The sequence below is a fragment of the Fundulus heteroclitus genome, chromosome 20, assembly GCF_011125445.2.
Source record: "Fundulus heteroclitus isolate FHET01 chromosome 20, MU-UCD_Fhet_4.1, whole genome shotgun sequence".
Lineage (NCBI taxonomy): Eukaryota > Metazoa > Chordata > Actinopteri > Cyprinodontiformes > Fundulidae > Fundulus > Fundulus heteroclitus.
The window spans coordinates 4,453,566-4,479,330 of NC_046380.1; the positions used below are offsets into that span (position 1 = coordinate 4,453,566).

At 39.8% G+C, this 25,765-nt stretch overlaps 2 protein-coding genes across 9 annotated transcripts in view; one reads left to right on the forward strand and one right to left on the reverse strand.

The window, feature by feature from the left end:
• Positions 1–4,785, reverse strand: part of slmapa (sarcolemma associated protein a) — an 82,844-nt gene extending 78,059 nt beyond the window's left edge. For all 8 annotated transcript variants that reach the window (XM_036151592.1, XM_036151590.1, XM_036151589.1 and 5 more), the window contains exon 1: positions 3,826–4,785. In XM_036151592.1, the coding sequence (XP_036007485.1) occupies positions 3,826–4,110 (285 nt within the window). In that variant the 5' untranslated portion in view covers positions 4,111–4,785. The remainder of the gene's footprint in view (positions 1–3,825) is intronic.
• Positions 4,786–11,614: 6,829 nt separating this feature from the next.
• The window catches only part of dennd6aa (DENN/MADD domain containing 6Aa), a 42,719-nt gene continuing 28,568 nt past the window's right edge, over positions 11,615–25,765 (forward strand). The window contains exons 1-6 of the mRNA XM_036151649.1: positions 11,615–12,038; positions 13,666–13,704; positions 14,031–14,073; positions 21,157–21,269; positions 21,367–21,447; positions 25,626–25,731. Of these exons, the coding sequence (XP_036007542.1) occupies positions 11,808–12,038; positions 13,666–13,704; positions 14,031–14,073; positions 21,157–21,269; positions 21,367–21,447; positions 25,626–25,731 (613 nt within the window). The 5' untranslated portion in view covers positions 11,615–11,807. The remainder of the gene's footprint in view (positions 12,039–13,665; positions 13,705–14,030; positions 14,074–21,156; positions 21,270–21,366; positions 21,448–25,625; positions 25,732–25,765) is intronic.

Sequence of the window (25,765 nt, forward strand, 5' to 3'; positions counted from 1 at the left end):
TAAAGTAGTTCTTTTTTTGTCTCTGAAACTGTTGCACTAAAATAATTCCCTCAATTTGATTCACACGGAGCTTCACTCACTCATTCACCTCGTTCACGTTGTGTGCCTCTGATAACTCCTTGGTACAGTTTCTTTTATGTAGTGTGGATTCGGGCAATGTATTAAAATTCATAAATCATTGTATAAAAAAGGTATTTTTAGTTCCAAACACACTTAATCACTATTTTTAATAACTTTTTTTGTCTTAGCAAAAGCTCTCCTACAGCCTGGGTCCCAAATGTATGAACAAATATGCAAATTAGATGACAAAATAAAAAAAAATAAAAAAAAGAGAGAAACACCACGGTAATAGAAAAAAAAATCCTGGAGGAAACCCTGGAACTACTTGACATCCAATTATCTTCACATTTTGCAGATGCTCCTCGTTATCTTCTAATGAGACCAACTTTCCAGAAGCTTGGCTTCATTTCTCTAGAAGCCAACGCAAAGGGAATCAGACTCAGCTGTTGACTTCAACCATTATACGGTTATATTACATTTATTTTGCTTTAAATCCTTATAAAGGTGGGACATTTATTGGCTTTATGAGACAAATGGAAATAAAGATGGCAGGAAGTAAAGGACAAAGCTACCCAGCTGGACACGAACCACGGATGCTGCGGATCACAGTGATCAGAGGAAGCTGTCAGAAGTTAAATACTCGTCCACACGGGTCCAAACTCCACCAAACGACTCTTAAATGCAGAGAAACCACGGTGCTGGTGTTTGTATGGATGTGTGTGTGTGTTTATCACTGAAGAGAGGAAAAGGATGATGCTGCCAGTGTCGTTATAAATAGCTGATGCTTTAGGAGCGCACACACAAAACACACGGCGGCTATCTGAGAGTCTCCGCATGCGGCAGAGCCGGGCCCTCCTGACGGCGTCTCAACCCGTTTAACGAGTTCCTCAAACCAGACGCACAACTGGCCCAGTGTGGCAGGGTTTAAATACTCAATCCCTGCTTCTTAAACCAGAACCCATCTGTTCAGAGACACGGTAGACCAGAGAGAGACGCTAGACCAGAGAGAGACGCTAGACCAGAGAGAGACGCTAGACCAGAGAGAGACGCTAGACCAGAGAGAGACGCTAGACCAGAGAGAGACGCTAGACCAGAGAGAGACGGTAGACCAAGAGACACGGTAGACCAGAGAGAGACGGTAGACCAGAGACACGTTAAGACCAGAGAGACGGTAGACCAGGGACACGGTAGACCAAGAGACACGGTAGACCAAAGAGACACGGTAGACCAGAGAGAGAGACGGTAGACCAGAGAGAGACGCTAGACCAGAGAGAGACGCTAGACCAGAGAGAGACGCTAGACCAGAGAGAGACGCTAGACCAGAGAGAGACGGTAGACCAAGAGACACGGTAGACCAGAGAGAGACGGTAGACCAGAGACACGTTAAGACCAGAGAGACGGTAGACCAGGGACACGGTAGACCAAGAGACACGGTAGACCAAGAGACACGGTAGACCAAAGAGACACGGTAGACCAGAGAGAGAGACGGTAGACCAGAGAGAGATGGTAGGCCAGAGAGACGGTAGGCCAGAGAGAGACGGTAGACCAAGAGAGACGGTAGACCAAGAGAGACGGTAGACCAAGAGACACGGTAGACCAAGAGACACGGTAGACCAAGAGACACGGTAGACCAAGAGACACGGTAGACCAAGAGACACGGTAGACCAAGAGACACGGTAGACCAAGAGACACGGTAGACCAAGAGACACGGTAGACCAGAGAGACGGTAGACCAGAGAGACGGTAGACCAAGAGAGACGGTAGACCAAGAGACACGTTAAGACCAGAGACACGTTAAGACCAGAGACATGTTAAGACCAGAGACACGTTAGACCAGAGACACGTTAGACCAGAGACACGTTAAGACCAGAGACATGTTAAGACCAGAGACACGTTGACGCGCTGATGGAAGACGGTACTAGATGATCAAGACTTCAAATCCAGGATTATGACTTGTTACACAAAGCAAAACACTGTTGGGAAAAAAAAATTAGAATAAAGTCAACTTTGACTCTAATCTACAAAGATCTGGACCTCGGCTGCAGAGATTCTATGAGAGGCTAAGATTTATTGTAGGATAGCCCTACATGAGGATCAGATCAGCTCCAGGAGCCGCATTCATACCTCCACGCCGCCCAAGTGAAAGACGGGAGATCCTTCCAACTTGGATAACCATTTAACTCTGAAAAACTATTTCACGTTGATTTTTCTTTGTCATATTTTAGCCCAGCTATTCTTAATTTTGTTCTAGTTCAGTAGACTTTTGTGTTGGACTTTTAGACGTGGTCTCTTCTTGATTCTGGACCTTTGTGGCACAGTTAAATTTCCTGACAGGGATCAATAAAGTAATTTCTGATTTTAAGTTGGTATGACAACAAACGTACACAAACACTCACACATGTGACGCGAGAACAACAGCGCCTACGTCATGTCCGTTTGCTAACAGCTAGCGTTTAGCTCAGGCTAATCACGTAGCGGCATTATGTGGAGATATTTAGCAGGAGTCAGTGTATAGGGCTGGACAATATAGCAAAAAAACACATTGATAAAATAGAAATATTGGATCGATATTGATAATTATCAAGTAATTCAAAACATATATTTTAAGTGCAGCCCTGACCATTTTATGCTGTTGCCTAGGGACCGATTTTTAGATATAGACACACAAACACTGAATTCAAACTCAACCCTTTACTCAACCAACTTTTTACCAAAACTACAAGTTTTTACAAAATAAAAATAAAAAAGAACACGTGCTCTCTGAACTCTCTGAATGGGGCGGAGCTTCTTGGGTCTGCGTTTGTGATTGGTTGGGAGGATGTAATAATGTAACATCCACTTCCATCAAAGGCTAGAATGCAAAAGAAAGGGAAACTGTTTTTCTATCAAACTTTTTATCGACCTTTCTATCATCGATATATATTACTATTGAATTATTGTCCAGCCCTAGTCAGTCAGAATTAATATTTTGGCCGGTAAAAAAATATGTTCGGCAGTTTGATTTTTCACCTACCGCCGGACTCGGCCGATGAATCAGGAAGTTAATTTCGAACGCTGCGTCAAACCACTTAAATCTTCTATATTGTCTCACTGGAAGAGCCCCCAGTCACCTGATCTTCTGACTTATTCGTGTTGGTAAATAAATGAGAAAACTGTTTGGTCATTCTGAAACATTGCCTAAAGCAAACCTGCTTGACGAGCACAAGAAGAAGAAGAAGTCATTTAAGTCTAAAGCCAAAAAAAAGGACGTTGTTTGAATGTCTGGAATGCATTTTCCTGGTCAAACGTCGCAGAACCAGAAACACGATACAATCAGGGAAGTTGTTCATGACATAAAACTTCACAGCAGCTCAGTTAAATCAGCCGTACTTAAATCAATTAGGATCTTAAGCAGCATTTTTTTTTTTTTTTGGAGGCCGGCTCAGGTCTGAACGGATTAACGTCAATCCCCCAGCGTCACGATTGTTAGAGTGGAAATGGAGAAAAGGACAACAATCGTATCCTTCAGCAAAGTTCATTAGGACTCAGGGTTTCTCTTGAGGCCAGTTTTGCTCAAATGGATCCAGTTTTCTTCCCACATGTAGTGTTGAACGGAGATACGATGGATCTTCCAGCAGAAAGCTGGACATTTCACCATGAATTAAACCTATCAGGTCAAATTTGAATCCAAGGATCGCGTCAGCAGTCAGTAGCGCCACCAAATCAACAAGTTTAACATTCAATGGGAAACATAAAAAGGGACAAATGGTCAGTTTTTGTCTCTCACCTTCTCGGTCTTGTGGTCGAACCACACCAGGGCGTGATTCCTGGACAACACCTTGCAGTCGAAGGTGGCGTTGTTCTGGGCCGGGCGGCACCGAGCCACCGACCTGCCGATCTTGACGGGCTCGTCCAGGTAGACATGGCGCTCCTGGAAGGGGTGCGAGTTGGGCCGGCAGGTGAACACGGCCAGTGCCGAAGGCATCGACTTCGGCTTCAGTGTGTTACTCCAACCAGACACGACGACGGCGGAAAGGTTCTCCTGATCCAGACTGGCAGGGTTCTGCTGCATGCCCCCCCTTAAAATAATAACCTAGGATATATCTGCGGGCCTTTTGTGGAGCAGGCAGATCTCCCCCTGGGGTTCTGTGATCTCCTCTGGCCACTAACTGATCAGCATTGTCCACAGTTTACGCTTCTCAGGACTTTTTAGACTCGACTAGACTGTGCCCTGTGCTTGAGGGGGGAAAGTGACGTAAAAAACAAACCATGCAGGTATAAAAAGACAAGACATTCCTCTTTTTTTTTAATATATATATATATATATATTAGCTCCCCGCTAAAGCTACATAACGACCCTTAAATCTGACATGTACAGACCGGGTTTCCATGTGTCAAAGACAGCCTGGCAAACAGCCCCTCACGTCCATCAAACTAGTCAAACCGGGCTGCCGCTAAACTTCAGCTCCCATAAACAAAAACTAAAAAACAACAACAGAAAAACACAGCAGAGGCAAGTCCAATTAAACCGATCGCCCCGTTTATTCCCTACATTTACTCAACTATTGCGCCTTTTTTTGTTTTTAAATGGAGCCGCGGTGCGTTCACCTGCAGCCGGCTAACAAACGGGGGGTAACGGCAGCCCGGGCTACGCGCTCTTCACCGGGCTGTCATCCGCTTGGCGTCGATCTGAACGGCGCATGATAATCGCGGTGACCTTGTTACCCTGATACAGGGGGGGGGGGGGGGGGGGGACCTTATCTCGACACCTAACGTCGGTTCACCACTCCCCTTCAAGGGTGCACCTAGACGCCGCTAGCGACAACCCTAGCAGCGCCGGAGAGCCAGAAACAGCCCCCCTGGGTCGGTTAAAGCTACCGGTGTCCACGCCGCGGGGACTGGCGGCTCCACACCGGCAAAGACCTGGGGGGGGATTAGCAGGTCGTCTTGTGCAATTAAAATGCTAATCGCTAACTATCGGCCAACGTTCCTGGCGTCGGACCAGCTATGCTAGGCTAGGCTATGCTAGGCTAACGAGTCCGTCCAAAGTTATCGTTCAGCTCCTCAAATGTTTTCTCCCCGCCCTTCTCGGTCGGTTCGCTTACCGAGTGGAAGCGACGTGCCATACCGGACTCCAGCACCAGATATAGCCGGCGAGCCGGCGCGTCATCGGCTACAAAAAGGGCTCCGCGCACCGCAAAGGTGAGCTAGCTAGCAGCTAGCCGGCTAAGTGACAAGTCGGAGCGGAGCTTAGACGCGGAAAAATCTGGGGAGTTTCTTCCTTCACTGCGGCTCTCCGCGCATCGCGCTGGCGGTCGCGTTTCTCGGGGGGGGGGGGGGTTCGACCTCGCTGAAGGGACGCCCGCTGCGCCGTCGCTGTCTGTCTTGGTCCCAAGTCCGGTTCGCCGCGGCGGGTTTGTGTTAGCGATGTCGGCTTCCAGGAGTTTTCTGGAGAGAATCTAGAAGAAGTTGATCTCCTCCGTAAGTCCAAGCCGCCATACTGGAAGTAGAAAGCAGTCAGACAGGCGTGGTGCGTTCACGGACCAGTGGGATTTACCCACCTCTCTGGTTAGCTCATCACACCCAGGGATATATATATATATATATATTATATACACACACACACACACACACACATATATATATATATATATATATATATACATATATATATATATATATATATATATATATATATATATATATATATATATATATATATATATGTGTGTGTGTGTGTGTGTGTGTGATCTGTGCATCGGTATATATACAGATGACACATCTGTATATATAGGGATAGATAGATAGATAGATTTTTTTTGCGGGCACCAGGGTGCCCCCCCCCGGGACCACGTGTGGTGCCCTCAAGCCTGTACAAAAAAGTAGAACAATCCTCCAGAGAGCTGCATCTAAAGTGTTATTTTATTCAGTTGCTCTTCCTTTTTAATCATACTTGTGACATGTTCGTATTAGGTGAAGTTAAGGTGAGCATGGACTCTTGTAGTTCTAAGGTCAGTACAGGTAGCCCTTCGTATGACAGTACCGATGAAGTAGCTCTCAGTTTCAAAAAGGTTGATAATCCCAGCTCCAGGGCATTCTGGAGAATGCCAAGGCATTCCCAGGCCGGACGGGATATAAGATCCCATCAACAAGTTCTACCCGCAGACTTGATCTTCCCGCACTACAAATCCTCCAATAGTACTTTTACAAATGGTTGTATATGTTACAGTGTCTGTTTATCCTTTACTTACTTAAAAGGCTTTATAAAATGTTAGGGTTGGAACCTTTTACACCACTACACCACTGCATATGTTTTCATAATGAGACCAAATTACAGTTTATATTATAACTTTTTGTCTGTGTGATTATTTAATGGGAAATGGGAAAGCAGGAGGGAAAAGCACAGAGTGGAGTATCTCTGGAGGAGATCAGATTCTGCTTATGGCTCGAAAACGTCCCTGTTGCTATTTTGGAGATCCGAATCCTGAGACTAAAATCAATACTGAATGAGGCAATGAGACAGTGACGCCACACTCCATTAATTTTACTAAATTCAGCTTTTGTTTATTGAGGTATGTGACAAAATGTTTCAGAATTACATTAAAAACCATATTTTCACCTATTATTTTTGAAACAACACACTGTAGACTTTTTCTATTGGCACAAACACTCAAGGATTAAGCACATGAGAGCCAAGGAATAAGCGTAATAACTTTATTACTGAGAACTTACAGGTCTCACTCTGTGGATTAGACTGGTATTTATTTAACTGACACCAGCACAAATCAGACCTTTTTTTTCTATTTGTTTATTTATTTGGGGGCACATGTTTAAAGATTCAAATGTTTTTGAGTCTTTGGAAAATTGCTTTCACAATCGTTAACAGGCATAGGCATCTACGGAGTCTGAAGGTATAATTCTCATTTACTATGATTATTACTTTATATTAGTTACAATAGTTTATATTAGTTCTTTTAATCAAGAGTAGTATGTTGTCGATTATTCTTATTATATTTGATTTTATCATCATCATTGAGCATATATACTTACTTGTTTGCTGCACATACACACACATATATACTGTGTATATATATATATATATATATATATATATATATATATATATATATATTTGTTAGAATCCCCAAGGGATGTGATTACCAATGCTAGCTCCCTGGGGATCCTGTTATCTGGTTATTTTGTTTTGCCCGCCGGGGAACGAGGACTCTCCTTCGCTTAGTCTTCTCGTAGAGAAAATGTGATCCATTGCGTTGAGAGTCCAGCTGACCAGATCCATAATTTACAGTTTGGAGGATAAGTAAAGAGAGGCTCCAAAAAGACTGATTGAATCGGTAGCAGGACTCTTGATGTTCCCATCATAATAATCAGGAAACTATCTCTTTAGGTATTTGTTCAGCAGGTCTGAGGTTGGTATCAATCCTCTCTCCATCTTCAGTTCCCTCATAGGTAAATGTCAGCACACACACTCTGTGAGAAAAATGGCTAACCTCGCAGAAGGGAAGCTTCGATTTGGTTGTGATTTGGCTCATACACAGAGCAACAGTGTAAATGCTTCGATTTGCAGGGAGGTGGTAGGTCTGACGTGGGCATCAGGAGGCATCAGGGATTCCAACAGTGACAATAATGAGTGACGGTTACAGAGACTCAGTAGGATATAGCAGCATTTAATGACAGCGTGCGTTTCAATGTGCCCCGATGGACATATCATGCAACATCCCAGCATCCACAACTACATGTTTTCTTAAAATATGCCTAAAATCTTAAAATAGGCGGATTGACTGATTATTAGCACACTCCAGGAACAGCGGAGATTGTCAAAAAAAAAAAACAACCAGACCTCCCAGCTGGTTCCTTTTCTGATGCCAAGCAGTTTTATGCCTCCTGATCCAGGATCGGGTCTTTGTCATGAGGCAGAGCTGGTCCTGGTCTCTGCAGCTCTGCTCAGGCCCCCCCGCAGAGCGACCAGAGGGACCAGCTGTCACCGTGCCAACAGTCTGGCTATTGTTTGAGATTTGCCAGCGTCTTACTGCGTTTTATCTCCTTAAGGCTCAGCTGGACACCACTCAGTCTGTGTGTTACTCACAAAGCTGCACAAAATAAATAGATTTTTGCATTTATTGGTGTCTCTTTAGGCATAAATCGGTTAAATAACAGGAAAAAAATATGTGCTCAAGAGGTTTGGCTCATATGATGTTTCTTCTAGATAAAATAATACAGATTAAAACCAACATAATGAGAGGAAGAAAGAGAAAAGTGTGGAAGTATTTGTATAAATTAAAGTATTTTGCATATTATAGTTCTTCCATATTTTATTGTTTATTGTTAAGAGATTAAATGGAATTAAAACCTTTTTAGACTTTTGTCCCTAAACCACCTCAAACTGCCTGTGGTCTAAATGCAGCAAAGATGCCTACTGATGCATATTCTACACATACCAAGGATTGTACTGGTAAGACTTTGCATCTAGCTGTCAGAGTATGAATGAGATCAGCTGTGGTTTTTATAGCATTAAGTTGTATTTCAAATGCAATGACGATAAACCAAAATGATCTTTAATTCAACAGGTTCATCAATAAATGAAAGAAAAGGTTTGACAAAAGGGAGGTTATAGCTTTTGCTGAACATGGGGTTTCTGATCTGTTCAACGCTATTTAAAAACAAGATCAGCATTAGCGGCTATTGTATGCTTCTTAATGGGTTAAGAAAATTAATATTCAAGGATTTAAATGTGCAGCTACATTCTCCATTGATGAAGATGATGTAATGGGATTTAAACACAGAACTAGTCTTTATCATTCAAAAGGAACATTGTTCTCTCCAAAATAAAAAAATAAAAAACATTTTTAAATGTTGTGTTTGTAGATGTCCCGATTTATCGTTGTTTTACTTCAGATTATGGCAAAATTAAAAGAAAGTGTACAACATGGATCCCTTGATGTACATGATTCCTGTTATATTGGTAAATAATATATTGGTAAATAATATAAACTGCCATTGTTTGCTCAGGAATAATTGTGATTTGCACCATGACAAGCAGAGAGTGTAAGTCTCCCTTCAGTTTGCTTCCTCCATCTGTTGGTTCGGTGAAGGATCTATTAGAGGATTTGGGTAAAGCTGATTTGCTGCTTTGGTCCTGACTCACACTGACACTCAGACTGAACCAGTGATTCATTCAATTATTGGGCTTAGTTTGCTCTCTGGATTTGGAGCAGAGCAATGTACACATTAACTAACGAGACTAATACCACTCTTTGAGGTTTTTCACATTTTCTTATGTTCCATCTGCTAACTTAAACTTATTTTTATTGGGATTTTGTGTGACAGACAAACAGAAAGGAGTCCATAATCGAGAAGTAGTAGGAAAAGTAGACGTAATCATAATTTGCTACAGATAAAAATCTGAAAAAAGTGACATGCATTTATGTTCAGCCCAATTAAACAGGTTAATTTAAACGTTTTTAAAACTGAATCTGAAAGAGTGTGACAGTAAAGAAACACTGCAGCCATTCACAATATCCTCAGCATGAGTAAATCAGTCAATTAGTTTATTCCTCTTCCAGATAAACTTTCTCCTTACCTTTTACCTTTAGCAGCTGCTTTTATTGCTTAACCAGTCTCTGATAATTTTTAATCTCTCTTCGCAAAAATCTTTCCAGATATGTGGAAGATTGCTTTGGTTCCCTCTTTTTAACCATAACTATAACTGTAACTGTAATAACCAACGTGCAATAACTAATGTGTAATTCTATTTAATACACTGTGCAATAATCCTGAAAAAAGTGACTTCTGCTGCTATTATACCTTAATACATGTCAATACACATGTGTATAAGTCACCGTGAATGTACATAAGACATCCTCTGCCTTATTTCTATTTTGTATTTTGATTCTTTTTTTCTTATCTACTTCTTTTTGATCCACTGTATAAACGAGGACACACTGTATATACCTAATGCACCTTGACCTACTTTTGGCACCTTCTTCCTATGATTACTGATTACTGAGCCGATGTGACATGTGAATTTCTCCAATGTGAGATCAATAAAGCCTATCTTATCTTATCTTTTTCTTTTTTAATCCAATGTAAATTGGTTTTGGAGGGTGGGCATTATAAGCTTAGTGCTTCTGCCCTTTTTTCGACTGTTTTTTTATTTTTATTTTATTTATGTTACAAGGAGATATATTGTGATTTATTATATACTTATGTATCTGAAATAAATAAATGAATTCACAAATTCTCTATTCTCCTTATATGCTATCATCCCATTTCAAAACATATTTAAATGTATATTTAAAAGGATTTTTTTTATTGGTTCATGATCAGATTGAAGACTATTTGTGTGCAGCCACCAACTCCACACATCTACAGGCACCATGAAAGTTGTTCATAACATATAATTGAAGGCTTGGACTACTGTAATAACTACTGTGCTGCTCTTTTTATCAACTTGTCTGAGACGTTTGACACTGTTGGTCATATCATCCTTTGTCAAAAGCTGTCTGGTATTAGTTCATGAGATAGCACTGGATATTGTTTTTTTTTATTTTTTATTATCGTTTAAATTGTAGACAATGTGCAGCACAGTGGTCTGTTGTCACATTACTGAAACATAACATAAACTGTGCCACAGGGATCCCTGTTAGGTCCAACTGTGTTTTAAAGTTATGTAAACAGTGTCTGGGAAAGTGTAATTGATGCCTGTAAAAAAATTATGCTGATGACACTGTGTTTTACAGCCATGCAAAAACTATGTCTGCTGTCCTTAAGAGACTGTAGTTGGCGTTTGACTTTATTCAGTCTGACTTGCTTCGTCTGAGACCAGTCCTAAATGCTGATGAGACAAACGTCCTGCTGTTTGTTAAAATTAAAGCTCCACAAACACTTCCATAACTTGGCATATAAGATTTGATAATAAGCTTTAATTGAATTTGAGTCATATATTGAAGAGGTTGAAAGTCAAACTAGAGTTTTCCTTCAGAAACAGTTCTAGCCTTTCTGTCAGCGCAAGGAAGCATCTTGACTTAATAAGCTGCCTGCCTCTGTTATATTACTGTCGTGCTGTTTATATGAAATAATCGGCCACCTTTCTGCATATATATATATATATATATATATATATATATATCACGAGGGCAATGGCAGTAAGTCATTACGTCATTACGCTTTATCGGCTGTTTCTGTTGTAAAAGAACATGTAGAAATAAAGGTTAAATCAATGAATAAATACTGTTATTTCATTCTGTTGTGAATACGCAACAAAACGAGAGTTTCATTGTTGACTAACTATCATGTTTTTTATGTTAGTCTGTGTCATAATCATGATGTAGAAAACGAAAATGGACAGTTTATTAGTCATAAACAATAAAAACATTTATAACATTTATATATATATATATATATATATATATATATATATATATATATATATATATATATATATATATATATATTTAAGTTTAAAGTGTCACATGAATTAATACATTTTTGTTTGCTTGTTTTTATTTATTCAAAGGCAAAGCCACTTAACGCTATGCGCGATGACGTCACGAGGGCAATGGCAGTACGTCATTACGCCTCATCGCCTCAGCCCGGCTGCTAATGCTAAATGATAGCTGCTTGTCTGGTTTCTGTTTTGCGGGTTTCTGTTGTGGTTCTCCAAGAGGGCGCCGGGTAGAAAACACAAACTAACTTAGCAGACCGTTAAACACCCTTCCGGAGCCCAAAGAGAGCCTGAGTCGGGCCGCCGCCATGGCTCTGCAGGGCCCGGAGGAGGTAGGGGAACAGGTTGAAGAGCCGGAGGACCTGGACGATCAGGACGCTAGCAGCATCTCCCCGGCCGAGGAGATAACCCTTCCACCCGGGCCCGGCGGCGACGAGGAGCCGGGCGAGGCTTTCCTCCTCCCGTGGGACCGCTTCTCCGCCTGGCTGCACTGCATCTGTGTGGTGGGCTTCGACCTGGAGCTGGGGCAGGCGGTGGAGGTAAAACCAGCGGAATGGACAACCTGGATGCTGTGGTTAGCAGCTGTAGGAGGATCAGGCTATGTCCTGGAAAGCAAAACAAACTAATCTCTGTATCGTTCGCGTTTAGTAACCGGTTGATCTCACGTCAGCAAGAAGGTTCTTCAAAAAAAAAAAAGAAAAAAAAAAAGAAGCTAAACCAGAAGGACATTTAACTAAAAAAAAAAAATACTTTTTTATTTATTTAAAGTTCTGTTGATATGTCAGCTTCTCCAAAGTTAGCCTGGTCCAAACCACTTTTAGCTGATTAGGAGGTTTTAGTTCTGAAATCTGTTGACGCATATTTTACCGGACATTAAACTTTCTGCTCATCTCGTTTTAAATTCAACACAACTTCCCAAAATCTGCCAGAACCGACACGGTTTATGCTGCGGTGGGGAGTCATTTAAGTTCACTTTGTGAATGTCCTGTTGTTCGTACTTCATTTGCTAAAAGAAGCAACAAAAACCTGTGTTTTAATTCAATTAAGTTGAAACTTCGATTTATATATTGGAATGTCTAATGCTATTTTTTTTTTACTAAATATTCTGGTTTTCTTAAGAGTTTGTTATGATATAAAGATGGCACTTTGTTTACATATTTGTTTACATTGTTTTCACTTTGTTTATATATATATATATATATATATATATATATATATATATATATATATATATATATATATATATATATATATATATATATATATAGGGCTTTTAATAATCTAAAGAATATATTGCCTGTGGTGGTACATGTCCAGTCAAATGCAGGGCAGTACGATTTTGCTAAAAATAAAAATTGTGATGTACTTCAACAATAATTGCAATATAATTTAGACTTTTCTTTGCATTAACCACAAGCAGCAAAAATAGCCTCTAGATAAAGATGTTTGTAAACAAGGACTATTTAAAACAAGTTTTTTTAATCAGAATATTATTATTTTCGGAGAACAGCTTGTTGAGTTGGACATTAATCCTTGTTGAACATAAAGAGCAACCAGCAAACAAGTCTATGTATTAAACAGGTTGACCGCCACTTAATGCTGTGGTGAGATTCCTCAAAGTTTCTGGTAAAACGTATGATTATATAAACTCTAAACCAAATAATAAAACTAGATTATCTCACTGCTGCAACTCTCTTCCCTTCAATGTGGAGCAAACCCACTTTAAACATTTTACTGACACCTAAAAGACGCGTCTGATCCAGTAATTGTTATGTAGCCAAAAGTTTCTAATAATTGCAGAGATTCTCTGTGTTGTTAATCCCGTGTGAATCATATAACAAAGTAGGTAAAAACTAAGAGGGGTGAATACTTTTGCAAGGCAGAGTAATGCCAACTTTCTCAGTGCCTCCAAAAAATAAATAAAAGTTTCATAAAACATGCACACACACAAGACAGAATACATTTTGTGTTATTATGATTATTATTTTTCTTCAAATATATAGTTTTTCTATCAACAATAGATTAAAAGTTAATTACAATTGCTGATATTGCACTGGTAATAACCCCCCGGAGATGATAAGGTCCTGTTTAAATAATGTTTTGTCAACAGGTGAATACTGCTGAGCTCATGTTTTACCGTTACTCATGTTTATTTTTCCCTTCCAGGTAATTTATCCTCATCACTCCAAACTGTCTGAGAAAGAGGTCAGTCAAACTTCACAGGAGCTGGTTGTCGTTAAAAACAGCACAACACTAGTAATACATTAGTTGGTCATAAAGACGCAGTGTATTTTTATTTATTTTTTACCTCCTAACCGTTTAGTGAAATAAAAACGGAAAACCTAGGTGTTGCTAGGATTTTAAAGAGAACAATACACGGTGTTCATGTTTGGCTAAGAGGAAGGAAGCAGATGAGGCGACTCCTATAAACATCAGCAAAAAGAAGAAGATGATGATGTTAGGTTATGATGTTGTTTTGTATGTGTTTGTGTCAGCTGTGGGTAAATGAGCTAAATATGTTTTTCTTTCAGAAAACAAGCATCTGCTACCTTTCCTTCCCTGACTCCAACTCAGGTGAGTCTCCGTTGCTGCAGCTTCCCTCTCTTCTCTCCGCGTCAGAACAACCAAAATCTGAGTGAAGACGAAAAAACACCCGACACTGCCGGCTAATAAAGCTATTGTTAAAAAATTTAGATTCTAACAAATAATCCAGTTAAATTATCCCGAAAAAAAGTGTTCAAGAGGATTAAAATGGAAGTTGTTATATAATGATGTACCATACTTTTTAGACTATAAGATGCATTAAAATCCTTACATTTTCTCATAAATTGATGATGAGCCTTAAATATGATTAAAGTTGTGCCTACTGACTGATTTTATGTGGTACAATGCGCTCAAAAATCTTAAAATGTTCAAATACAACTGGTTAGCAACAAAGTCGCTCTTCTCAATGAATATTAGGAGCATTACGGTACACTGTGTCACAACCACTGAGCTATATAATACACTGGAGTGCTGATTTTGCCGAAAAACTGAAGTCACTGGCCGCCATCTTGCTCCTCCCTACTCTCACAGAATCCCATAGGATTTGGTTGCAACAACAAGCAGTTTTCTGGCTGTGTGAAAACTTTTCACAGGTAATTCTACAGTCAGTGGATGTACTAACACTATCAAATACTAGGAAATTAGGTGCTGAAATATATATATATATATATATATATATATATATATATATATATATATATATATATAAAATGCAAAACATTTCAGCACATGACTTTCTCTGTACTTGATAGTTTTAGAACATAACATAAAAGTATATGGCATTTGACATTTTAAAAGTCTTAAGCCCCCCCTGAACATGAGAAAATCCTCGTTATTCGATGCTGTAGCGCACATATTCCCTAGTTACTGGGGGGAAATAGGGAGTACCAATATGGCGGCTGGTGGCTTCAAAGCAACTCGTTATAACAGCGGGCGATTAGCACTCCAGTGTATAATATAGATCAGTGGTGTCACTACCTGAGGACCCCTGAGCTGTCTACCAGACTGCCTGACTGTAATGTCTAAACTAGAAGTGCATTCATGTAAGGCAGCCTGGAGTACGCGCTAGCAACAATAAACCTAGTGAGTTAATTCAATATAAAAGTTACGTTCATTTTGGCCTTATGTTAGAAACAGGACAGTGTAGTCCAGCTACTCTGTCCTCCCACAGAGACGGATAGAGAGCTGTGGACGTGAAGGAGTGATATTACACACTTGGGAGGAATATTTAATGCGCTAAATGTTCTGTTTATGAGCCAGTCTGACATTACCTGACAAACTGGGTGTAAAACCAGCTCACGTATTGCTGTTGTTGGCATGAATCAGTGATTACACATACAGCTGCAGTGTGCAAAGCTGACCCAAATTACGGGGCCTTGCTAACGTATGCGTATCACTTAAACCACTAACATTGATGTACAGCTGCATCAGAGAAAACGTGAGGACTGTGAAAAGGTTCAATATTTTGCTGTCCCTCTGTTCAGAAAGTGTAACACGTTCTCTATGGATTCATTGCGCGTATTTGAAGCCTATATTTCTTTTAATGTTTATGACTATGACTCACAGATAATGCAAGACAAGTCAACTTTATTTATAAGCACTTAGTGTTGAAGAAAAACGGCATACGTGATAAACACATAAAATAAGATACAATCAGCTAGAGTAAAATGTGATATAAAACACGTAAGAATATTATAGTAACTTGATATAGTAACATAATATAAAACACTTAAAAGATGTAACAAAGACTAACTGTGTCATGATACGTCAAAAGCTGATGAGAAAATGTGGGTTTTCAAAATGTAATCCCACGATTCTGTGTCTTAGAAAATTAGAATATTACATAATATCAATAAAAAAAAGGATATTTTTGACAGAAATGTCAAGCTTTTGGAGAGTGTGTTCATTTATAAGCCCCCCAATAACTGGTCTGTGCTCATTTTGCATGAGTTACTAGATCAAATTTGTCGTCTGCCCAGTGTCCAAACGCTGGTCCTGGGGGGGCGACTGGCCTTCATGTGGTAGTGAAATCTCATAGGCTACGTTCCCACTGCTGGGAAATACGGCCCAATTCCGATCTTTTCACCTTTTCACTTCCATATGTGGTACTAATTAGGGCTGAACGATTTTGGAAAATAATCTAATTGCGATTTTTTTTTTTTCTTAATATTGCGATTTAATGCGATTTTTTTTTTTCCCCCCAGTTTAATTTTATCATGTCTTTTTAAACATATACAAACATCAAATCAACTTGTTTCCTCGCTGTGCAGATTAGTTGCTAAAAGACCCACAGCATCTAAACTCAGAGCAGAAATTATTGCGTTCTGCCTACAATATATTTCAACCAAAATTGCAATTTTGACTTTTCTCTGCATTAACCACAAGCAACAAAAATGGCCTCTAAATAAAGATGTTTGTAAACAAAGACTATTTAAAACAAGAATTTTTAATGTTTCTATTAATCAGAATATTATTCAAGAGAACAGCTTTTAGTTGAGTTGGACATCAATCCTTGTTGAACATAAAGTGTAACCAACAAGCACGTCTATGTATTAAACTGATTAACCTGTACTTAATGCTATGTATGATTATATAAACTCTAAAACAAGTAATAAAATTAGATTATCTCACTGCTGCAACTGTCTTCCCTTCCATGTGGAGGCAAACCCACTTTAAGCATTTTACCAACACCTAATGGACGCGTCTAATTCCCTGAATGTTACATAGCCAAAAATTGCAGACTCTGCGATTTGGAAATTGTGTTTTTTTAAATTGCGATTATATTGGAAATGCGATTAATTGTTCAGCCCTAGTACTAATTCAGATATGTATCAGATTTTTTCCGAAGCGGACGATGTCTGAACGGTCATGTCACATTTTATCCGTCTTTCACATCACTTTCCTGTCTCTCACTACACATCCACACACTAATAGCAGCAGCTAGCGCTCCATAAAAGGCCGTCGTTAATAGCACTGCTGCTTTCTTCTTACCTTATTTAGTCTGGTCTTAATATTTAGTCTGGTCATGTGGTCTTAATATTGTCGGCTCTCGTTGCTCAACAGCTTTCTAATAATAACAAGGAGAGATTTTGACTTAATAAAGAGCCTTGAGATGACATGTATCATGAATTGGTGCTATATAAATAAAATTTTATTGAATAAATGCCGGCCAGTATCTGCATTTTTTTGCTTTTCTAAATTTGTTGAACACTTCTAGAAACAATTACATTCACCATTACTTCCACAAACAGTGCGTTGCTCTGTGACGTCTCCTTCTGGTATCTGTGCATACAGGTCACGTTGCGGTTTGAACCAATCAGACAGAAATATGATGGTAGTGATAAGAACAGCCACCTTGAAAACATCCAATTTTAGCAAAAAATCGTAATTGAGCATCAAGACCTGCAATGTGAACGTAGCCTTAGTCATTGGTTGTCCATTGGCCCGTCCCCCAGCATACTACAGAAATGGCCGATCGGGGTGAACATTGAGTGATAACGATGTCTTCAGCAGCTTTTTATACGAGTCAAGGTGCTGAAAACATAAAAAAAGGAAACTTGTTAACAAAGTCAAGGTGCAGATCGAGTTTTACACCAGTTCCCTGGGACTACAGGAGTCTTAATGTTGTCGGCTCTCATTGCTCAACAGCTTTCTAATAATAAGGAGAAATGCCGTCAGGTATCCAAGTTTTTTTCGACGAAACTTTATTGAACACTTCTAGAAACAATTTAATACACCATTACTTCCGTGAACAGTTCAATTACATTTTATTTATATAGCTCCAATTCACAACATGTCATCTCAAGTCTCTTTCCAAAGTCAGACTCCATCAGATCCTCCAGGTTGGTGAGAAAGTTTCCTCTCTAAGGAAACCCAGCAGGTTGCATCAAGTCTCTCCAAGCAGCATTCACTCCTCCTGAAAGAGCGTAGAGCCACAGTGGACAGTCGTCTGCATTGTTGATGGCTTTGCAGCAATCCCTCATACTGAGCATGCATGAAGCGACAGTGGAGAGGAAAACCCCCCTTTAACAGGGAGGAGAACCTCCAGCAGAACCAGAACCAGGCTCAGTGTGAACGCTCATCTGCCTCCACCCACTGGGGCTTAGAGAAGACAGAGCAGAGACACAGAAAGCACAGAAGCTCACATTGACCCAGGAGTACTTTCTATGTTAAATGGTAATAGAGGATGATCTGCCTCCCCTGATGATGTCACAGCTAACAGAACGCCAGACCAGGTGTACCTTCTATGAAGAGAAAAATGACAGAGAACAAAAAGTTAAAAAATTAAATAAAGGATGCAAATTGGAGAGCAGTAGGAGAACTCAGCAGAATGGGTTTTCATTAAGCCATAACCGTGAAAATAAGTATTTGAAGTATTTAACTCTAAAGGTAATCAATCTTAACATTTCCATAAATATCAAAACCTTTCATAATATTTACTTTTTTTTTAGATGTACCTTTTGATTCACTGGGATTTTATGAGATAGATTAACAAAGTTGTGCATAACTGTGAATTTATGAAGAGAAACGACGAGTAGTTTTCAACCCCTGTCCTCTGATACCCCTGAATAAAATCCTTTGCAACCAGTTGTTTTCAGAACCGATAAATTGATATTAATAATAATTTAATGTTGGCCTAAAGGCAGCTGCGCTAAGAGGGCCTCAGAGGTTTGTTGGAGAACATTGTTGCAGAAACATCCGGCTGGAAACCAAGGAACACATTTTGTTGATCTGGGATCAATTGATTCATGACGTTTGAAATACCTTCGTGTGCACGTGATTTATTTTAGGTCCAACTCCAGCCTTTGTTTTGGACTTTGGTCTTTGTGTTTATCAGCCAGCCCCACAGAGTCACTGACCTTTATTTTATTTTTAAATACTTCACCCTGTTCAGAGTAAATAGAGAGCGAAGGGGCATGGATCAGTTCCTGAAACCTCTCGCTGAGTAAATATGCAGTGGCGTTAACGTGTGAATGCAGAGCGAGAGTTTCTGCCTCGGGTGTGTTGTTGTTCCCTGTGAGTCAGCAGGTGTTGACGATGAGGAACTCTCAGCCTTCAGTGTAGTGACAGGATTAGGACAAAATGCTCTCAGGCCTGCTAAATATATAAAATCCTACTGTATGCGTGCGTCTGAAGCAGAGAGACCTTAAACTGCAGACCTGCAGCTCGTTTTTTTATCCTGCAGACTCGGATCCGGACCACAATTAATGATTCCTTTAATCCACTTTCAGGATATAGAAACACACACTGACGCTTGGTTTGTTGTGTTTCATTTGCTTCTCGGCACATTGGCCTTTAAAATAACTAGAGCTGGGTGTCATCTAGGATGAGCTGATTCGATACGATTAACGATACGTAGCTCAGCTTGATTTTATTTGACTCCAATATCGATATTTATTACTTTAAAATTAATGCTCAAAGCAATTCAATCACCCAAACCAGCCACATATTATATGTATGTTCAATTTATTGAACACTGATATATTAACAGGAACATAAAGTGCATTTGGTTCAATGCATTTATCACAGAAACCAAAAATGTGTCAAACGTCTGATTTTAGGAACGAAGGAGTTTCTAAAATCCTGTCCGCAAATTCGCCTCACTGTGAACAGTTATGATGCGCTGTAATAACGCCCCCTAGGGGTTGGGAGGTATATCTACATTGAAAGCCAGAATATCAATATTAAATCGTTTTTAAAAATCTGGATATTAATATTTGTATCGATTTTTATGCACAGTCCTGAAAATAACTGACTGTGAGGTTCTGGTGCTGCTGGGGTTTTACTCTGCGGTTGTTAAAGTCAGAAACAGGAAGATGCTGATGAATTAATGCAAGACGCGTGAAGGAAAAACAACAAAAATGTTTTAACTGTGTAGTAAAAACAAAAGATCTAATCGTTTCTACAAACTGTGGTGCTCAATTTGAATTTTAGTGGGTACGGTTCAATTCAGTTAAACAGACAAACACGATCACTAAAAAAAATTTACGTAGAAAAAAACACATTTATTACATTTTTTGAACAGGAGTTAAATGGAGTTAACGAGGAATTCAGACCAAATTCTTGCTATTGCACTTTATATAGACCACAACTGAGGGATTTCAACGTGAAAAGGAGCGTTGTGTGACGCAGCCCATTAGCCGGGGACCGTAGTGAGCGTCAAGCTAATAAAAGCTACCGCGTTAGCTTATGTTGACCGGGAGTTTTTCTCCCACATGGGAACTTTAGTGACAGTTTTATGTTCCTCCGCCCTGTGTTGTTGCTCCGTCCTGTTTTTATGTTGCAGTATAACCCGTTTTATTGCTCTCAAACATCGAGGCGTTCAAAATAAACGCTTAGCCTGGCTTAAAGTACGGTGGGGGAAACACCAAATCTAATATGGAAACAGTCATCCAAAGAAAAGGTTGCAAAGATTTTTATTTTTTTCCCCCTGGACCAGAATTCAAACCATGTCAGGTTAAAAATCTAGGAAGTGCAAAAAATAAGGCTGTCAAGCGAGGAACTGCATTGTAAAATAAGTGAGGTTGCTCCAGGTGGACCTCAGTATTTCTAGATTAGACTGTGGATTTACAGGAACAATCATGTAGGGCTGAATAATAAATCATACATTTAGCATCATCGCAATATCAAGGATTTCAATATGCATGTCGCAGAGAATCGCCTGAAGTGCAATAAGTGTTAGCTAATTATTTATATTGTCCTCAGTGCGCATATTATGCTGGGTAAGATTTTTCGTTTTATGCAACAAAAACGCTTGAGAAGGCAAAGTTGATAAGAAACAACAGCTAAATTGTTTCATTGCCAAAGCATCACAAGTCGGCCAGAGTTAAGTTGTTCATTAAAATCTTGTGTTTGGAAAAAAAAGAAAGGAAAAAAAAAAAAATCTTGTTTTTGAAGTAGAGATGATTAATCTTCATGTGTTTTACTCGCTGGATAGACCGCTAATTATCTGGGTTTGCTACGATCTTAGAGCAGAAAAACATATATGCTTTAAGTTTTTTCTGTATTTATTGCAAACCGTACCGTTACTATTATTATCGCGTATCGCAACTTTTTCTGACTGGCGTTTGAAATGCAGCGATTCACACTTTGTGTGTTGTTGTTTTTTCCCAGGCTGCCTTGGCGACACACAGTTCTGCTTCCGCTTTCGTCAGGGATCCAACAGGAAGTCGTCACTGGGTTGTTTCCTGGAAAACACGGACCGAGACGCCCCGCCCTGCCTGAAGGTTCGGACAAACCCCCACGGCTTCCAGCGATAAGATGCTTCCTCTGTTTCTAATGTTTCGGCTCATCGCTGTTTGTGCATTTGTGTCTGTGTCGCAGCGGGAGCAAGGCCACTACTATGGTTACGTGTATTTTCGCCAGGTTCGAGACAAATCCCTGAAGAGAGGATACTTCCAGAAGGTTGGTGCCCGTCTGCAGCTCAGCCCCGAGTTAAAACCTCCGCCTCGACTCTGAATTCGTCCCTCGGAGGACTTGTGCTGATGGATTCACTGTAATCACACGTCTTAAATTATAATCGCAGGCGACATGTCACTTCTGTTGCTGTCACTTTGATTTTTAAGCTGGCCTTTCAGCCGCCTTCCGTTAAAACAAGACGCCCTGTGCAGGTTTAATAGTTTGGAAAATGGGAAATTTACACACAGTTTTTAGGTGAGCAGGAAGAGTTCGCTTGGAGACGAGCCTGAAAAACGACTTGGACAGTCGGGAGAATTATTAGGAAATTAAATCATGCATTACAGTGAAAGCTGTAGCCTAGTGTGTGCATGGAACAGTTGCTGTAGGGGATTTAGTTATTTTGCAATGATTTGACAATTACTGAAGGGCCAACCTGGTTGCAGATTGGGGTTTATTCCCCCTCCTTTGATTTTATGTAACAAATTATTGTAATATTCTACGTTTTCTGGCATTGTTTTAGATTAAATGTATTCATCAAAATAGAATGAATTAACTTATCAGCTAACGGAATAGGATTATGTTCCCGATGAGTTGACAAACAAAACCAAAAACGGTGGTGGCAAAAAAAAGGTGATTAAACTAATTCAGTTCATACGATACGTATTATATCAATTCAAGCCGGTTGTTTTCATTTGAAGTTTACTTCTTAAAGCACGTCTGAGTTCTGGCCTTTTCTTTTTTAAGCGACTAACTTTTTGTAGAAAAAACATACATATGGCGCATTTATTACACACAAGACTAAAGTCTGACATTTAACCTGGTAAGGCTGATTAACCTGGAACATACCTGGGAGGTTGAATGGGGTTAATTAGCATAACAAGCTAACAACTCCAACCGGGAAAGTTCTCATCAGAGCATTTTGGTTTAATTACGGCTAAATTAGACCTTGAGCGTAACGGTGCTACGTGCTAAGCTAACAGTACGACGCGGATGTTTCAGAGCAACATAAAGGTGACGTACATCAGCGAAGTTCTAAACCGCTCGGACATCAGAGCTGTAAGCTAGCGCTAGCTGCTACCAGCTTCACGGACGGCCCAGTAACAGGTTCTGTCGTGGTCTGTTTCCTTCGAGCTGCAACACGCAGCACTGCACTATGTGAAATCAGACTGAAACAGAGAAACAACATACAAACATGTGTTCAGTCTTTGTTGTTTAAAGGTTAATGTTTTTCATTAGTTGTGGTACAGGAGCAGAATACAGTTTTCACAAGCTAAGAACGCCCTCTTGTGGCTATAGACGGTAATGTTTACTCCTTGGGTCATGTTGGCCAAGATGAATTACCATTTATATTTGATATATAAGTCGCAGGATTGGCCAAATCATGAAAAAAGTGCGACTTATAGTCCGAAAAATACGGTACACCACAGGAAGAGAAATCGTATTTTCCTTTTGAACACTGTCTCCAGGACCTCGTTCAGGATGCACCCAGAATCTGTTTCCCATCCTGTCTCTGCAGTCTTGCTAGTAGTAGGGTTTACAGGCACTGAATTACCAATTATTTTTTATTACTACATTACAAAACAATTACTGAGAGCCGTTTCATCTACCAGTTAATAACAGAGCCAATAACGTTGCAGAGTCTTTACAATCTGTTGGACTTTTATGTATTAACAAACTCTGTTCACACAGTTAATCAGCAGTCGTAATAAAAATGAGCATTGAAAAAAAAAAGAAAAATCAGAAAAACTAAATATTTGAACTCACCCATGATAGATCCGAAGAAAACAAGGTACGGTAGATAAAGAGCAGGAACGTGAGACGCGGGTAGTACTGACCAAATAACCGTTTTACTGGTTTATTGTTCTATTTAGAGCTGCTATCACACGATCCAATACTACCCTCCGGTTCGCATCTTGCTGTTATATGCTGGGCGTTTTGCCCTGCTTAAATTCTCAAAATCATTTAGAGATACTCCTTGGGTGTGCTGCGTTTTTAAAGATAACAATAAAAATTGTTGTTACTTTTTTTTTCTATTCAAGAAAATCTCAGATTTGTGAATATCTAAACGGGTGTTAATCCGAACGTGTCCTTACGGTCCGGGAAGCTCATCACTTTCCCCTCCTTTAACAAAGTAAAGTATGTTTAGACACCTTTTATTTGACCACATTTTAAATATTGATCCAGTTGCACTGGCTAGAAACTCTGAATCATAAGCAAACCGCTGCCCTCTCCCTTTTAATAGATGCTTTCCAGTTTTCAATCTGCTTCCGTCTGCAGCCGTAGCCGGGTTTAAAGCAGCCTATCACCTCATCTGAGCTGCTCAGGCGTTTTAAACCTGACTCCTGGATATCATGTCTGTTTATCCCAACCAGTAAAGTATTGATCTGTCATGAACTGGACGTTATTATTCCTTGGTTCTGTTTCAGAAACTGAGTTTCCTTTGGACAGGCATAATTTATTAACCTAAACCAATTTAAAAAATGTTTGAAACTGATTCCTTTGTGGTTTCTAAGGTAAGGTGCATTTATTTAATGCTGTACATGAACAGAAAAACATTACAGACATACATAGGAACAGGAATAAGCTCAATAAATCCAAAAGTCAAAAATCTTTGTAGAAATAAACCTTATATTACGTCACTATCTGTGAGCTTTATGGATTTTTTTGTAAAACATTAATAGTATGTTTTCCACCAAAAGCCCACATATTTAAATACCTTAGATCAGGGATGGGAAACTTCCATGATAAAGAGGGCCACATTTTTTTCAGCACGACCATTGGAGGGCCACATGACCACGCACTTCAAATAATTGGATATGAAAGACGCTACAAATTATTCTCAATAACAACAAATTTTAGATGAATTTATATCTGTATGTTTACTGCACCAACATAACTATTTTCTGCATATAAATGCATTTTAATATGTCCCTAAGCAAAAGACAAACTACTTGCTTTAAAAAAAATTGCAAAAAAGGAATTTAAACTCCATATTAATGCATTCAGGAGCATGGGTCATTTCAAATTTACAAGGAAAGAGGCATAAAACGGCACAGAACTTAACTCAAACAATAATGTGTCTATCCAGAAACTGTGTGGGCTTTCTTACAATACTGAATGCTCTATAATTGTATTTCTGTTACTTTTTGATTATGCACATCTGTTAGCTTTTTATTCTGAAAAATCTAATGTCCCATGCTCTTGAATGCACCATAGCTTTCTGACGCTCACGAATGCATCACACTGGTCTGTGAACGCGGTGCTGCACGTTTGATCTTCTGCTTAAGACAAAGCTTTGCAGTTTCAAAACTCACGCCGGCTCTCACGGTTTATGTTGTGTGGGAATGACAAGAGACCAAAAAAAAAATCCCCATGTCCATACTTCTTCCCATTTTGTCTGAAAAATGTGACTTTTTCGTCAAGTTTTCCCTTTATTCCACTGCTAGTGGCTAGGGCTCTTGACTTTCTTCCTCGCTGTTGCAAAGCGGCCCATGCCCGCTATTGTTTGGATACGGCCCCCTATCAGTCAAAAGTATAATTACATTTTTTTTTTTTTTTTTTTTTTTTTATCATTATCACATTATTATTGATCTATTCGCGGGCCGCACTGAATGATGACGAGGGCCGTGTGCGGCCCCCGGGCCGCCAGTTGCCCATCCCTGCCTTAGATTTTTTGTTCTTGTAAAAGCAATCCCAGGTAATGTGTTGCTTTTTTCCTGTTTCCACTACTCTAAAATGCATTTAAGTCGTCCCAGTGACGTATGCGGAAGTTGTGAAAAATCTGCACTACACCTCCTGTCCAGTAGGTGGCGGTAATAAGAAACCAGAGCCCATCTGCAGCTGTTAACTCCCTAACTTCGGCATAACTTCTAATAACCAGCAAACACGACAGCGTGAAGCCGTAAAAATCAAGGCCGACCTTTTGCACCGTTTATTTTTATCTATTTATTTTTGTTTTGTTTTTGTTTATTTAATCCCTGAGGAACTCCAGCAGTCGTATCCGTCGTCTCAGGCATGTGTTAAAGATTAGGAAATTATCAATTTCCAACTGTGCTCTTCAGTAAGACGATAAAGTAAAATAAAACTGTCCTGTTTTGAAGCTGGACTTGAATCTCAACCTAACGCTTTTATCCCATCCAGCAAAGTACTGATCTGGTGTTTGTTGAACTTCTTGTTTGTTCCAGTCGCTGGTCCTGATCAGCAAGCTGCCGTACGTGACCTTCTTCCACTCGCTGTTGAAGATCATGGCTCCAGAATACTTTGAGAAACAGGAGCCGTGCCTGGAGGCCGGTCAGTCTGAACCTCTCTCCTCCGTCTCTGTGAA